Genomic DNA, 16,285 nt, shown 5'->3' with positions numbered 1-16,285 from the left:
GGCATGGATCTGATCATCTGTGTCTGAGCTTCCACTGCAGCACTGAGATGTCGGGTGGTTCTGCCAGCGCTGCAGTGAAAGCTGAGACAGGTGCTACATCAGGGCTGGGTCCACAAGTGCACACACAGAGTTGCCACCACTTCCACACTAGAATGGATGGGCTCCAAGCTCTGCGCGCTATCCTCTGCCACATTGGAGCCAAATTCCTCTCTGCTCCTTGACAGTGACTAGAGGCTGTCTGGCAGGTCCAAGGCACCCAGCATGTTGGTGTACATTCTCAACAGCATTCTCCTGCATGATGCATCACTGAAATCCTCATCTAAGTCCCCTGTAGCAGAACACATGTGTGACCTTGCCTTCCGGTGAACTGGTGCACCAAATATCCTTTCACCCTGGTCTGGCTGCAGGCCACTCATCCTCAGTGACTCACCACGTGCAGATCCTGTCTCTCTACTACCCTCAAAGATACGTGCAGTGCCAGTATCTGAACTGGTGGGTGCAAACACAGATCAAGTGACAATGTTTCTGTATCAGTGGTGTGATGTTGCTCTTATCTTTCCTCCTCATCATCCAAGGAGCCCTGGCTTCTGTTCCCCTATTTTTTGTCCTTGTTGTAATGTACCCAGCCTGTAACAGGAAATCTTCTCCTTAAAGATCTCCCATTGCTCTGTTACAGCTTTTGCTGTCAGTCTTTGGTTCCATTTTACCCTGTGTAGATCCTCTCTTATCCCATTGATGTTAGATCTCTTCCAATTTAGAAATTCTACTTTTGATTATTCCTTCCTCTTCTCCATTGCTAATCTAAACTTTATCATACACTGATCACTCTTACCCACATGTTTCCCCACAGACACTTGTTGCATTTGGCCCACCTCCCGGCACCAGATCTAGCAATGCCTCCTTCCTACATGGACCATGAACATACTGGTCAAGAAAGTTCTCCTGAGCACATTTCAGAAATTCTTCCCCCTCCTTTCCCTTTACTGTAACATTATCCCAATCAATATTGTGATCATTAAAGTCCCGCAATATCACCACTCTATAGTTCTTACACATCTCTGTGATTTCCTTGCAGGTTTCCTCCTCTATCCCTCTCTCACTAGTTGGAGTTCTGTAACATACCCACAATAGTGTGATCGTACCTTACTCACTTCTCAACTCTAACCAAATGGATTCTGTCCTTGACCTCTCAATGACATCCTCTCTTTCCAACACTATAATGTCTTCCCTGATCAATACTGCCATCCCACCTCCCATTTTCCCTTCCCTATCTTTTCTTAACACTTTGTATCCTTGAATATTAAGCTCCCAGTCCTCACCATTTTTAAGCCACATTTCCATGATTGCCTCCACATCATATTCCCACATGGCTATTTGTGCTTGTTGCTCACCAACCTTATTCAGCACACTTTGGGCTTTTATATACATGCATTGTAAACCGGTCTTTCTATTCCTTGTAGCCCTTCTAAGGCTGCTCATGTCTAATTTTTTAATTCTTTCATGGGATGTGGGCATCGCTGGCTAGGCCAGCATTTATTGCCCACCCATAATTGCCCTTGAGAAGGTGGTGATGAGCTGTCTTCTTGAAGCGCTGCAGTCCATGTGGTGTAGTTACACTCACAGTGCTGTTAGGTAGGGAGTTCCAGGATTTTGTCCCAGCGACAGTAAAGTAACGGTGATATAGTTCCAAGTCAGGATGGTTTGTGGCTTGGAGGGGAAATTGCAGATCGCAGTGTGCCCATTCATCTACTGCCCTTATCCTTCTAGATGGTAGAGGTTGTGGGTTTGGAAGGTGCTGTCAAAGGAACCTTGCTTACTTGCCACTTATCAGCCCAAGACTAAATGTTATCCAGATCTTGCTGCATATGGGCACAGACTGCTTCAGTGTCTGAGAAGTCACGAATGGTGCTGAATATTGTGCAATCATCAGCGAGCATCTCCACCTCTGTCCTTATGATTGAAGACAGGTCATTGAAGAAGCAGCTCTAGATGGTTGGGCCTATGACACTACCCTGAGGAATTCCTGCAGTGATGTCCTAGAGCTGAGATGATTGTCCTCCAACAACCACAACCATCTTCATTTGTGCTGGGTATGACTCCAATCAGTGGAGAATTTTCCTCTGATTCCCATTGGCTCCAGTCTGGCTGGGACTCCTTGATCCCACATTCAGTTAAATGCTGTCTTGATGTCAAGGGCAGTTACTTTCACCTCACCTCTTGAGTTCAGCTCTTTTGTCCATGTTTGAACCAAGGCTGTGATGTGGTCAAGAGCTCAGTGGCCCTGGCGGAACCCAAACTGAATGTCACTGAGCAGTTTATTGCTGAGTAAGTGCTTGATAACACTGTCAACGTCACCTTCCATCACTTTACTGATGATCGAGAGTAGACTGATGAGGGGTAATTTGCCAGATTGGACTTTTCCTGCATTTTGTGTACAGGGCATACTTGATCAATTTTCCACATTGTCAGGTAGATGTCAGTGTTGTAGCTGTACTGGAACAGCTGGGCTCGGGGTACGGCCAGTTCTGGAGCACAAGTCTTCAGTACTATTTCTGGAATGTTGTCAGGGCTCACAGTCTTTGCAGTATCCTTCAGCCATTTCTTTATATCACGTGGCATCAATTGAATTGGCTGAAGTCTGGCATCTGTGATGCTGGGGACCTCAGGAGGAGGCCGAGATGGATCATCAACTCAGCACTTCTGGCTGAAGATAGCTGCAAATGCTTCAGTCTGGTCTTTTGCACTGATGTGCTAGGCTCCCCCATTGTTGAGGATGGGGATATTTGTGGAACCTCCTCCTCCCTTTAGTTGTTTAATTGTCCACCACCATTCACAACTGGATGTGGCAGGACTGCAGAGCTTAGATCTGCTCCATTGATTGTGGGATAAATTAGCCCTGTCTATTGCATGCTGCTTCCGCTATTTGGCATGCATCTAGTCCTGCGTTGTAGCTTTACCAGGTTGACACCTCATTTTTAGGTATGCCAGGTGCTCCTCCTGGTAAGCCCTCCTGCATTCTTCATTGAAACAGGGTTGATCCCCCGGCTTAATATAAAATCAAAATATTGCGCATGCTGGAAATCTGAAATATAAACAAGAAATGCTGGAAATATTCAACATGTCTGGCGGCATCTGTGGAGGGGGAAGCAGAGTTAATGTTTCAGTATACCCTGGCTTGATGGTATTGGTAGAGTGGGGGATATGCCAGGCCATGAGTTTACAAATTGTGGTTGAGTACAATTCTGATGCTGCTGATGGCCCACAGCACCTCATGGATGCCCAGTTTTGAGCTGCTAGATCTGTTCAAAATCTGTCCCATTTAGCACGGTGGTAGTGCCACACAACACAATGGAAGACATCCTCAATGTGAAGACGGGTCTTCGTCTCCACAAGCACTGCGCAGTGGTCACTGCTACCAATACTGTGATCAACAGATACATCTGCGACAGTTAAATCAGTCAGGATGAGGTCAAGTAGGATTTTCCCTCTTGGTGACTCCCTCACCACCTGCCAAAGAGCCAGTCTATTAGCTATGTCCTTTGGGACACAGCCAACTCGGTCCGTAGTGGTGCTACCAAGCCATTCCTGGAGATGGACATTGAAGTTCCCCACTCAAAGTATATTCTATGCCCTTGCCACCCTCAGTGCATTTCTAATTGGTGATCAACATGGAGAAGCACTGATTCATCAGGTGAGGGGGGAGGCAGTAGGTGGTAAATGGCAGGAGGTTTCCGTGCCCATGTTTGACCCGATGCCAAGGATTTCATGGAGTCCAGAGTCAATGTTGAGGAAACCCAGGACAACTCCCTCCCACCTCTGGTGGGTCTGTCCTGCCAGTGGAATGGGACAGACACAGGGGATGGTGATGGTAGCATCTTGGACATTGTTAGCTATGATTTAGTGAGTATGACTATGTCAGGTTTATGCTTGACTACGCTGTGGGACAATTCTCCCAATTTTAGCACAAGCTCTCAGATGTTAGTAAGGACGAATTTGCAGGGTCAACAGGGCTGGATATAGAGGTCTGCTCAGGTCAGGAAAAAAGAACCCACCCGATCCTCAGCAGACCCAAGCCCGACCCGGCCCAAGTCCCTCCAATTTTGCCTTGAGACCGACCCGACCCAAACCCGCCCCGACCCGACCCGACCCGACCCAACCATCCCTGCTCTTACCTTCCGACTGGGAAGCTCCATGAAGCTGCAGCGCATGCGTGATGATGTCATAGTGATGTCATTCGCTCACTGCGCAGACTCAGTTTGGTCCCGGACTTCCAGCTCAGGTAAGTTTTTTTAATTTTAATACTTATCAGCAGAGCAGTTACCGTGTGTGTCCAGCCCAACCCGAGCTGACTCGACCTGGATTCGGCCTGACCCGACCTGAGCTCAAAAGCCATACCCTGAAGATGGGCCCGACCCGACCTGAACCCGACACATGGCATCGGGTCCCGTCAGGTTCGGGTCGGGAAGCAGGCCTCTAGCTGAATGTGCTTTTGTCATTTCCGGTGCAGAGGTTGATGCCGGGTTTTCCATCCGGTTTCATTCCTTTCAGACTTTTCTCTAGCAGTTTGGGATAGTAGCTTGCTCGGCCACGTCAGAGGGTAACCACATTGCTGTGCGTCTGGAGTCACATATAGGCCAGATCATGTAAGGACGGCAGATTGCTTTCCCTAAAGGACATTAGTGAAACAGATGGGTTGTTATGACAATCGGCAATGGTTTCATGCTCACCACTACTGAGGCTAGCTTTTTTAATTCCAGATTTTTTTTTTTGATATGGTACTACTTCCTTCTATAGTACTATCCAACACTCTCACACCTTTATGCAGCTTATTCCTCTTTTCTACCACTTCTCTATGCTGGTGCCAACCCCTCTGCTAATTTAGCTTAAACCTCCTCAACCTCACCAGTGAATCTCCCTGCAAGGGCATTGGTCCCTGTTGAGGTATAACCATCCTTTTTGAATAGGTGCCTCCTGCCCCAGAACTGGTTCCAATACCCCAAGAATCTGAGGTCCTCCCTCCTACACCATACCTCAAGCCAAGCATTGACCCTTCCTATCTTCCTAGTTCTAATCCCACTAGTGTGCAGCACTGGGAGTATCCCAGAGATTGCCACCTTTGAGTTCATACTTTTTAAATCCTCCTTGGCCCCTGAAAATCTGACTGTAGGATTGCAAAACCTGCTGTCTCACTGACGTGTACCACAACTTCTGGATCACTTGCTTCCACCTGCAAAATATTCTGCAGCCTCCCCTCGATGTCCTTTGCATTGGCACCACAGAGGTAAAATACCATGTAGGACCCATGATGATGGTTACAGAAATGCCTGTCTGTCCCTCTAACTATAGAATCTCCTATAATGATGGCATTTCTACTCTTTGTTGTTCCCTCCTGTGCAATCCTTTGCTGATTGGTGCCATGGTCAGGTCTACACTGCTTCCCAGCAGTCTCCCTTGCTGAACACTGCATTGAGTGTGGCACACACCCTGAATACTCCAGCACTTCGGGCCTCTTCCTACTCTACCAGCTGGTCACTCATCTACTATCTCCTCCATAGGATTCAGATGATGCAGGTGTGCCAGTCCACCACCAGTTCAACTCTGCTCCCTTTGATTGTTTCCTACCTTGGCCTGCGGGAGAGAGGGAAGAATGTTAGTGACTGTGTTTCACTATATTTGGATGATGTTCCTGCCATAGCTGAATAGCTGGAGGTATGCTGGGGGAGTGAGAGGTGGATGTTCAGTTGGCATCATTGGAAGGTGTGAGGTTGAGGTGAAGCATCTGACTGTTGGACCAGAGTGCTGAATGTGAGGGACAGCTGATGGGTGAGTGATGGAAGTGTGGTGCAGCGTGACAGGTTGGTGTTGCAATGGGTATGAGATGTCGTTCGAGGATGCACTCACTCATCTCGACCAACCAAGTGAGGTCAATGAACTTCTTGCCGTACTGTTGCCAGGTCCTCTGGGCCAGTCTCCATGGGTGGAACACCCTGACCACCTGTTCCCATTTCATTCGGAGGATGTTCTCTGATGGCCTCCTTCACCCATCCCTCTGACCACGTCCCTCCAGCCCTGTGGAAACATGGTCTCTCTCCTCCTGTCAACCTCCATCACTTCGGCCTCCAGTGCTGCACCTGTGAACCTGTGAGCCTCTCTTTTCCCTGGTGCTCCATTATTTTGCTTCTATTTGCAGCCAATTCCCCTTCAGGCAGTCAGCAGCAGCTTCCTTCTAAAGGCTGCCTTTAGGAGCTGGAGGCTCGCTGGAACGTATGCTGCCACACATGCTGCTAGGCCTCCTGCTGAGTGTTCAGCCAGCCAGCAGTGTGGGTCATGCTCGGCCGAATGCTGCAATCATGGAAATGATTGAGAGAAACAGCTTGTATGCTGCCTATCTCCATGAGACCGGGCGGGGGCAGATCGCGAATCACAACCCTTGCACCAGAAAACAGGAGCAGACAAATGCTTAACCATAGAGGCATTTCTGTAATTGTATTAGGCCTTGATGAGACCATATGTGGACTACAGTTTTGGCCTTCGTAGATAAGAAGAATATAGTTGCATTAGTGGGTGTATAACAAAGATTCAGCAGACTGATTCCTGAGATGAGGGGATTGTCCAATGAGGAGACATTGAACCTCACAAAATTCAAAAGCGTTTGACAGGGTAGATGCTGAGAGGACGTTTCACCTGGCTGTGGAATCTAGAACTAGCGACACAGTCTCAGAATAAATGATTGGTCATTTAGGACTGAGATGAGGAGAAATTTCTTTCCTCAAAGAATTGTAAATCTTTGGAATTGTCCACCCCAGAGAACTGTGCATGTTCAATCACTGAGTATAGTCAAGTCAGAGAACAATGGACTTTGGATACTAAGGGAATCCAGGGATATGGGGATTGGGAAGGAAGGTGTAGCTGAGATATAAGATCAGCCATGACTTTATTGAATGGTGTAGCAGGATCAAAGGGCTGAATGGCCTCCTCCTGCTCCTAGATCTTATCTTCTTATGAAATCCTGTCATGTGGACTCACCCAACACCAAGTGAGCATTTCACTGAATCTGTTTCTGCAGTTCAGAGAGAGGATAACGAGGGGCACAAATTAATAATAAACAACATTCACAAACTGGCACAGCTTCCCAACAGATTCCAGCTGTAACTCGACAGGATCAGGACACAGGATCCGGCCCACCAGAGGCACGGAATCCAGGCCAGAGAAACAGCCTGAACCCTGAACGTCAGGTAGTGGTGGCTGAAGGGGTCACAAGAATGATTGTGGAGTGGACGGAAGTGGGTAAACATCTGGATGGCAGCTGGTGCCCATTTTTTGGGCTGTGCGGGACCTGAGACAACCTCTTTGTATCCACCATTGCCCACTGACTCCATGCTAATGAGGGTCCGCCCGCTAACCACTCACTTACTCCAGGGCAGGATCTATGCTGGAGGGCACAGTTGGGCACAATCCCAGCGTCACTGTCCACACTGCGGGCCGTGGAATTTCAGAGAATATTTCTCCACAATAAATGGTGAGATTGTGGAATTCTCTGTCACAAACTGATGATGAAGCAGAGCCCATCAGTTCTTTATAAAGGGAATTATACAGGTCCTTAAAAATAGTTTATTGGAGGGCACAGGGATTGAGTCAGGGAGTGGAATTAGTTTGGGTGGGTTGCGCGGAGTTCATTCATCCTCCCCATGAGGCAGTTCTGTCACCCTCCCTTGTCTTTCGGGAGTTTAATCACCCTCCCTTATCCCTGGTGCTTGTGGGAGTTCAGTCACCCTCCCGTGGCCGCTTCTGGGAGTTCAATCACCCTCCCTTGTTCTGCTACCCATGAGAGTTGGTTCTCCCTCTCCACATGTAAGTGGTTACCAGGCGAGACTCAAGACTCCAGTTGCTTTGTTTGAACACCGGTTTATTCAAGCATGCAAGGGAGCCACGCAAATCAATTCGAAACGTGCAAGCTCCCCGAAACACAATGGTCATACATGTTTATGGGATTACTTATCTGACATTGTTTACATACACCAATCAGATTATACACAGTGATTTAAATGAGCCAATCACGACTCGTACAACACCGCCACACACATCTGCTGAACACCAGTTTGTTATCAGAAAGCCACACCTTCCCCCCTGCTTGTCCGATGCTGTCTGTCTCAGCAATTTCATGTATCCAAGGTCTTTGAAAGCTTGTTCTTTGTTTCATCTATCTTTTTAGCTTTTTTTTTTCTTTTCAGGGTGAGATATTAAATGTCATGGGGAGTGAGTAGGAGATTTTGATTCGATTGACAGGAATTTGAAAGGCAATGGGGAGTGAGCAGAGAGCAATGATTGTACTCGGTATAATAATGAAGATTTGTGAAGATTGATAATTGCCCAATTTAGGACATTCCTCCAGGTGCTGCCCCTTTCTGTTCCCTGTAATTTACACAGCAGCTAATCCACGAACTCCTCACCTCTCAGCACTAACCTGTCCTCACACATCATGTTTGATTGACCCTCCCTGTCACATCACTGACGAGCAATTCACTCAGCACCAAAACCATCACCAGCATCATGTCTCCAGTGAAGATCCTTTCCTCAAACCTGAAACATAACAAAAAAATTCTACAAATTAAAGGTGGGGATTTCCTTTGTCTGATCTGATGAGGTTTTGACTGTAAATATATAAATATCAGAGACTGTGAAGACGTTTGGAACCATTGAGATCAGTTTCAATTGGCTGAAAAATAAAAGATGTCAGTATTCCTGCTGACCAATCAGTGACTGGCAGCTCAGAACAGGATGGAGTGGAAACCATGGGAATGTTCTGTGAGCTACACATGAGATTGTACAACGTGGCACTGTAACTGCTCAGTGAGAAATGGAAACTGCAGTCACGGTTCCTGACCCAGTCATCAACCTGTAAGAGAATGTAGGAATCATTGACAGCTTTCAAAAAGGTGCTGGGTCAATGTCTGCTCAGAAGGGGATTGAGGGATGGGGTGATAATTGAATTGTTCAAGGTTTTTCCAGGGACAGAACAGAGTGTTCCCTAAACAAACAGGTGGTGTGGGAGGGAGTCTATGATGGAATAATGAGAGCTGGCCCTTGAATGGAGTGGAATTGATGGCCCAAATGGCCTTTTCTGACTGCACATTCTCTCCTGTTCCAATGAATGGGTTTACATTTTCACTGCACCCAGTACACAGATCAAATCCTCCCACATATCCCCCAATCACTTCTCACTCCATAGACACAACAAGTGGTTTCTTAAACCCATTTATACCCTCAGTTTCAAAGTCCTCCCCTGGTATCTCCCAAAACTCTTCAGCCTTGATTTTACAATCTCCTGCTGGTGGCAAGGAGCCAGTGTGGGTCGTGAAATCGGGAACATAAACCCACCTGTTTCAAACGCTGTTTGTCCCATTTCAGGGTGAAAACATTTGCTGACTTGTTAACAACTATATTGGTGCTCAATAAATTGGCTCATCTCCCACAGACTAAAATGAATCAGTCATGTAAAATACAATTGCCAGTGTAACCATCACACACTCTGGTCAGTCATAGGAACATTGTTCATTAGGAACTAGAGTACGTCATTCAGCCCCTCAAATCTGCTCCAGCATTTAATTAGATCACAGCTGATCTGCACCTCAATCTGAACCCCTCAGTCTCCACTACTCTGAGAAATAGATATCCCATGTTAATGCAACCTGGCCTCATAATTTAACCCTCTAAGCCCCAGTGTCATTCCAGTGAAATTGACTTCACCCACTCAAGACCACGATATCCCTCCTGAGTTGGTGGTGGCCAAATGTGAACTCAGAATTCCGAAAGGGGTCTGACCAAGACTCTGTATAACTGAAGCAAGAGAGGACTTTTGGAGTTTGATAAAGAGGCTTGCAGGGTTACAACACTGTTGGTTTAGGGAACATTCTGTTTTGTCCCTGAAAAGACATCAAGAAGTTCCATTATTCCCCATCTCTCAATCTCAATTCTGAACAGACACCTGAACAACTCCTTTTTGAAAGCTGTCAATGATTCTGAATTGACCCTGTTCTTTTCCAAACAGGTTCAATCTCACTGCAGTCAGTGCATGAAGGAGACCTTCCACCCCAGTGAGAAACACGGGGAATTGATGGGGTTCAGATCTATTTCAAAAGGGAATGGAGGAATGGTATAAATATTCTCCTGTTTTTGTATTCTTTTATATTCGGTGTCCTCGCCTCCATATAATGGTCACCACATCGTAAATGGGATCTTGGGTTCTGATAAAATGTGATCCACTTGAGAAATTACTCAGGATTTTCTGTTGGTGAAGGGGGTCTCAACGTTCGGAAAAAGCAACGTGAAAAGCCCAGCATCGCCTCTTCTGTAGTGGGAGGCCGCTGAATCTAGTGACAATTCGGCACTTCCATGGTCAGTGACGGGCCTTCCACAGGATCAAGGACCCCTGTGCTGGAAGTCCTGCCCTTGGAGAGCTGCCAGCCAATCAGTGGCTGGCAGATCTTCCACTGAGTGGTGCCACTGCGGAGGCGATGGCTGCTGCTGGAGGAGCACTTACCTGAGGCCCAGGAGCGTTGCTGGACCCAGGCCACTGGTAGGTTGGTGGGGAAGGGTTTTCCAGTGTGGGAGTCATGGGGCAGGTGGGTGTAGATGGGTTGGTAGCAAGGGCAGGGGGAAGGCTCTCAGGGTGTCTGCACCCCTTCCTGATGTTGTCCCTAGTTCAGGCTCTAAGTGCCTTTGAAAGAGGAATACCTCCGACCTGCCCCCTCCCCCCCACCCACCCCACTAAGAACCAGAAACAACCCATAGGGTTTTTCATGCTGTGTTTCTCGTGCGGCAAGAGGAAAACCCACCACACAGCTACTTGCAGCAGCGGTGGGATGTGGCAGTAAATAGGGCATTAATTGACTGGTTAATGGCCTCAATTGGCAGTGAGGTCTTCCCTCCCCAGACTTAATTTTAGCAGAGACGGGAAGATGACGGGAACTCCCCCACCACAATTCCACCCGATTTTATGCGCTCTCCACCTTCAACCCCACCACGGGCTGAGCATAAAACTCCCCCCATTAACTCTGTTTTTCTCTCCACAGATGCGGGCTGACCTGCTGAGTATTTCCATTATTTTCCACTTTTGTTTCATAAATGTTCTCATTGAGAATATCGATCAAATCATAATATCACAAATGTATTCTCTTACAAGTAGATTACTGGGTCAGGAACCACAACTGCAGTTTCCATTTCTCACTGAGCAGTTACAGTGCCACGTTGTACAATCTCATGTGTAGCTCACAGAACATTCCTGTGGTTTCCACTCCATCCTGTTCTGAGCTGCCAGTCACTGATTGGTCAGCAGTAATACCGATATCATTTATTTTCCAGCCAATTGGATCTGATTTTAATTGTTCCAAAGGTCTCCACAATCTGTGATATTTATATATTTACAGTAACACTCAAAACCTCATCACATCAGACAACTGGGAGAGAGAGAGGTAGGAATGGGAGCAGGAAATCCCCACCTTTAATTTGAAACTTTGACACTAATGTTGAATCTTTTTGTTGTGTTTCAGGTTTGAGGAAAGGATCTTCTCTGCAGACATGATGCTGGTGATGGTTTTGGTGCTGAGTGAATTGCTTGTCAATGATGTGACAGGTAGGGTCAATCAAACATAATGTGTGAGGACAGGTTAGTGCTGTGAGATGAGGAGTTAGTGGTTTACCTGCTGTGTAAATTAAAGGGAACAAAAAGAGGCAGCACCTGGAGGAATGTCCTAAAATGGGCAATTATCAATCTTCACAAATCTTCAATATTATACCGAGTACAATCTCACTCTCTGCTCATTCCCAACAGCCTTTAAAATTCCTGTCAATCTAAGCAAAATCTACGACTCACTCCCCATGACATTTAATATCTCACCCAAACTAATTCCACTCCCCTACTCAATCCCTATTCCCTCCAATAATCTATTTTTAAGGAACTGTATATTTCCCTTTTTAAAGAATTGATGGGCTCTGCTTCAACATCAGTTTGTGACAGAGAATTCCACAATGTCACCATTTATTGTGGAGAAATATTCTCTGAAATTCCACGGCCCGCAGTGTGGACAGTGATGCTGGGATTGTGCCCAACTGTGTCCTCCAGCATTGACCCTGCCCTGGAGTAAGGGTGTGGTCAGCGGGAGGCCCCTCATTAGCATGGAGTCAGTGGGCAATGGTGAATACAAAGAGGTTGTCTCAGGCTCCACTCTGCCCACAAAATGGGCACCTACTGCATCCAGATTTTTTCCCACTTCCTTCCCCTTCACAATCATTCTTGTGTCCCCTTCAGCCGCCAGTACTCAAACTTCCAGGCTGTTTCTCCAGCCTGGATTCCCTGCCCCCAATGAACCGGATCCTGTGTCCTGATCCTGTCGAGTTACAGCTGGAATGTGTCGGGAAGCTGTGCCAGTTTGCGAATGTTGTTTATTATTAATTTGTGTCCCTCATTATTGTTCCGCCCGAGGTGGAAGGAGTGTACTGTCTTTCACTAGTTCCACTTCTTCACAGCATTTATTTAAATGTTTGCACAGTTACCGATACGGCCAATTATATACTCTATTTTATTTCAGAATAAAATCTCACCTGTTCATAACACTTTATTCTGCATCCTAAATATGAATAGAGTACAGTCCCCGGGATCTTTTTGCAGCCGTTCTTTTCAAGCGGCATCAAGAATTCATTTGGAAGGCTTTCCAGGAGAAATGTGACATCTGGCGTTTCAGCTATCACACATTGGATTGTGCAGGGTTTCTCAGAGAGGTGGACAAATGATAAGTTGGGTGTTTCTCTCTTAGCAGGCTGACCTCAACAGACTCAAAACTGTATTCAAAATGAAACCAACTATTGACCACCATAAATTTTGACATGTCACTTCTCCGTAAACAACTCCAATAGGAACACATGCAGCATTCAGTAAATGTTGTTTTTAAACAGAAAGCTCAAGTCCTTTCAATTACCTTTTTTTAAAAAAAAACAATGTCCAGCATCTCTGGAATTGCATCAGCCCCAAATCAATCCATGTTCACAAACTTCAACCACGAGTCCTCAAAAAAATTAAAAATTAGCAGCACTTTCAAAGCATTATCCTCCCATTGAACTGCAGAAATTGATTCAGTGAATTTGTCACTTGGTGTTGAGTCCACATGACAGGATTTTAAAAAGAACATAAAAAATAGGAGAACGAGGAGGCCATTCAGCCCCTTGATCCTGCTTCACCATTCAAAAAAGTAACGGCTGATCTGATACATCAGCTACACCTTTCCACATTATCCCCATATCCCTGGATTCCCTTAGTATCCAAAAGACATTGTTTTCTGGCCTGCGTATACTCAATGACTGAGCATGCACAGTTCTCTGGGGTAGACAATTCCAAAGTATTACTTCTGTTTCAGTGAAGACATTTCTCCTCATCTCAGTCTTAAATTACCAACCCTTTATTCTGGGACTGTACCCCTCGTTATAGACTCCGTAGCCAGGAAAAACATCCTCCCAGCATCTACCCTGTCAAACCCTTTTAGAATTTTTAAGGTTCAGTGAGATCAGCTCTCATTCTTCTGAACTCCAGACAGTATAGGTCTTGTCTATACAATCTCTCCTCATAGGACAACCCCCTCATCTCAGGAATCAGTCTGATGAATCTTCATTGTACACCGCTGAATGCAACTATATCCTTCCTTATCTACGAAGGCCAAAACTGGACACAGTAGTCCACATATGGTCTCATCAAGGCCTTATACAATTACAGAAAGTCCTCTATGGTTAAGTATTTGTCTGCTCCTGTTTTCTGATGCAGGGATTGTGATTCGTGATATGCCCCCACCTGGTCTCACGGAGTGAGATGGGAACAGGTGGTCGGGGTGTTCCACCCATGGAGACTGGCCCAGAGGACCTGGCAACAGTACAGCAAGAAGTTCATTGACCTCACTTGGATGGTCGAGATGAGTGAACGCATCCTCAAGGATATCTCATAGCCATTGCAACACCAACCCGTCACGCTGCTCAATGCATCACACTTCCATCACTCACCCATCAGCTGTCCCTCACACTCAGGACTCAGGTCTAACATTCAGATACTTCACCTCACCCTCATTCCTTCCAATGATGCCAACCTCACACCCACCTCTCACTGCCTCCACATACCTCCAGCTATTCAGCTGAGGCAGGAGCATCAACCAAACACAGTGCAACACAATCACTGACATTCTTCCCTCTCTCCTACAAGACAAGGTGGCAAATAATCAAATGGAACAAAGCTGAACTGGTGATGGACAGACACGTCTGCATCATTTAATCCCTATGGAGAGACAGTGCTCCACATCACAGGAACAACTGCAACAGAATCCATTGCATCTGGTGTTGCTGAGAACGTTCTGGTTCCTGCCTTATGCCTCTTTTCAACTCCCACCTCACCCTCATCCTGCTAATGGTGTGACCATGGACCTCTTGCTTTCCATGCCACCCCCATACCCTCACCCCAATCCTTCTCCTCCTCTGATTTCATTTCTCACACACCCAAGAACTGCCTTGTGCTCAATCACAGCAGCCTCAGGAGGAAAGACAAGACCAGCATCACACCACTAACGCAGAAGCTCCGACACGTGAGCTGCTGCTTGCTGCCACAGCTCAGATACTGGCACTGAGCGTATCCTTGAGGGTAATATAGAGTCAGGATCTGCACGTGGTGAGTCACCGAGCACGAGGGGGCTGCAGCCAGACCAGGGTGAAAGGATATTTGGTGTGCCAGCTCACCAGAAGGCAAGGTCACACATTAGTTCTGCTACAGGGGACTCACATGAGGATTTCAATGATGCAACATACAGGGGAATGCTGATATCAATGTACCCGAGATGCTGGAGGCCTTGGGCCTGCCAGAGACCCTCCAGTCAATGTCAAGGAGTATGGAGGAGTTTAGCCAACAGCATCACACTGAGCTTGGAGACCATCCTTTCCAATGTGGAAGTGATGGCCAACTCCATGACTGCAATTGCAGACCCAGCTATGATGCAGCATCTGGTGGCTACTGTCTCAGCTTTCACTGCAGCATTGGTACAAGATACCCAATGTCTCAGAGCTGCAGTGGAAGCTCAGACAGAGTTCATCAGATCCATGCTTGCTGCCATGTAAGCTCAGACTGCTGCCATCATGGCTGCAGATCTCAGTGCTGAACTGGGTATGCAGGTTCTCGTGGCAGTCCAGAAATCTCTCCTCCAATAGATGATCAGAATTGGAAAGACATCACCCCAGGGGACTGACAGTGACACAGTGGAACACGAATCTACTGTCCTCACTCAGGATGACAGCATTTGTTCTCCCACCACTGGCACTCTGCCACTGCTCTTACCTGTGCCTCTCAGCCAGCCAGGTCAAACTGTTGCCACCCATGCTGAGTTGGTGCAGTCCGAAGCTGGGCCTTCTAGGGCCAGAGATACACCAGGGTGTCATGTAAGACCATCTGCAATCTGTCTCAATGAAAGTCAGCAGCCTTCCACCAGCCATGCTGCAGCCATTGGGGTAGCACTGTGCAGGAACAATAAGCCAGGCAAACACACCCACAAGACAGGCACTAAGGGGATGCACAAGGTTGAATAATTCATTTATGATTGTATAATTAGATGTGTTGTTGGATAAAGAAGTGATGAAATGATTATCGTTGGTGCCTTTTGTTGCAGGCTCTTGGCCAAGAGAACACTGTGACCGGGTATCCCAGATAAATGGGAACGTGGGGAATAGTGGAGCCATGAGAGTGAAACATGATCTCCTAAGGGAATTGGAGTCTGAGTAGGTGCTCCAGGACAGCCTATCCAAAGCGAAGCATTTACAGATGACTCCTCCTGCCTCTTATCATTTCGCCTTGTCCTCTTCCTCCTTCTTCCTCCTCCTCTTCTTCCTTCTCCTGAGGTTGCCTCTGGAGGCCTAGTTGCAATGACTGCACCCTCATTGTTGGGATGTTGTGGAGGACACAGTAAACCACCACGGAATATTGATACCTGCTCTGGAGAGTACAGTGAGTGGTACAGGTATGGAAACCACTGCTTAAACATGCCAAGGGTCTGCCCCACATTGTTTCTGGTGGCAGTGTGGATCACATTGTACACCCATTGTTCTCACCTGGATGGGTGGCAGAGGGGTTCATAGTCACACACCAACTGCACATTAATGGGGCGGTAGCCTTTGTGGTTTCTGTACATCTTCTCATTGACATCGAGGGCCCACAGAGCCATGTGCCATGGGTCTCTGTACCATTGAAAATCCTGTTGTCCTGGCAATC

The 16,285-nt window shown here is 47.0% G+C and overlaps 1 protein-coding gene across 3 annotated transcripts in view; it reads left to right on the top strand.

Moving 5' to 3' along the window:
- Positions 1–16,285, top strand: part of LOC137385016 (lectin-like) — a 113,270-nt gene that overhangs the window by 23,768 nt on the left and 73,217 nt on the right. For 2 of the 3 annotated variants that reach the window (XM_068059754.1, XM_068059752.1), the window contains exon 2: positions 11,550–11,632. In XM_068059754.1, coding sequence (XP_067915855.1) covers positions 11,578–11,632 — 55 coding nt within the window. In that variant the 5' untranslated portion in view covers positions 11,550–11,577. Of the gene's footprint in view, positions 1–11,396; positions 11,472–11,549; positions 11,633–16,285 lie in introns of those variants that run through there. The other variant, XM_068059753.1, reaches the window with a different exon arrangement.

This window comes from Heterodontus francisci, chromosome 27, assembly GCF_036365525.1.
Source record: "Heterodontus francisci isolate sHetFra1 chromosome 27, sHetFra1.hap1, whole genome shotgun sequence".
NCBI classification, from domain to species: domain Eukaryota; kingdom Metazoa; phylum Chordata; class Chondrichthyes; order Heterodontiformes; family Heterodontidae; genus Heterodontus; species Heterodontus francisci.
Note: the sequence above shows the minus strand (reverse complement) of the source record. Positions and strands in the feature narration are given on the sequence as shown.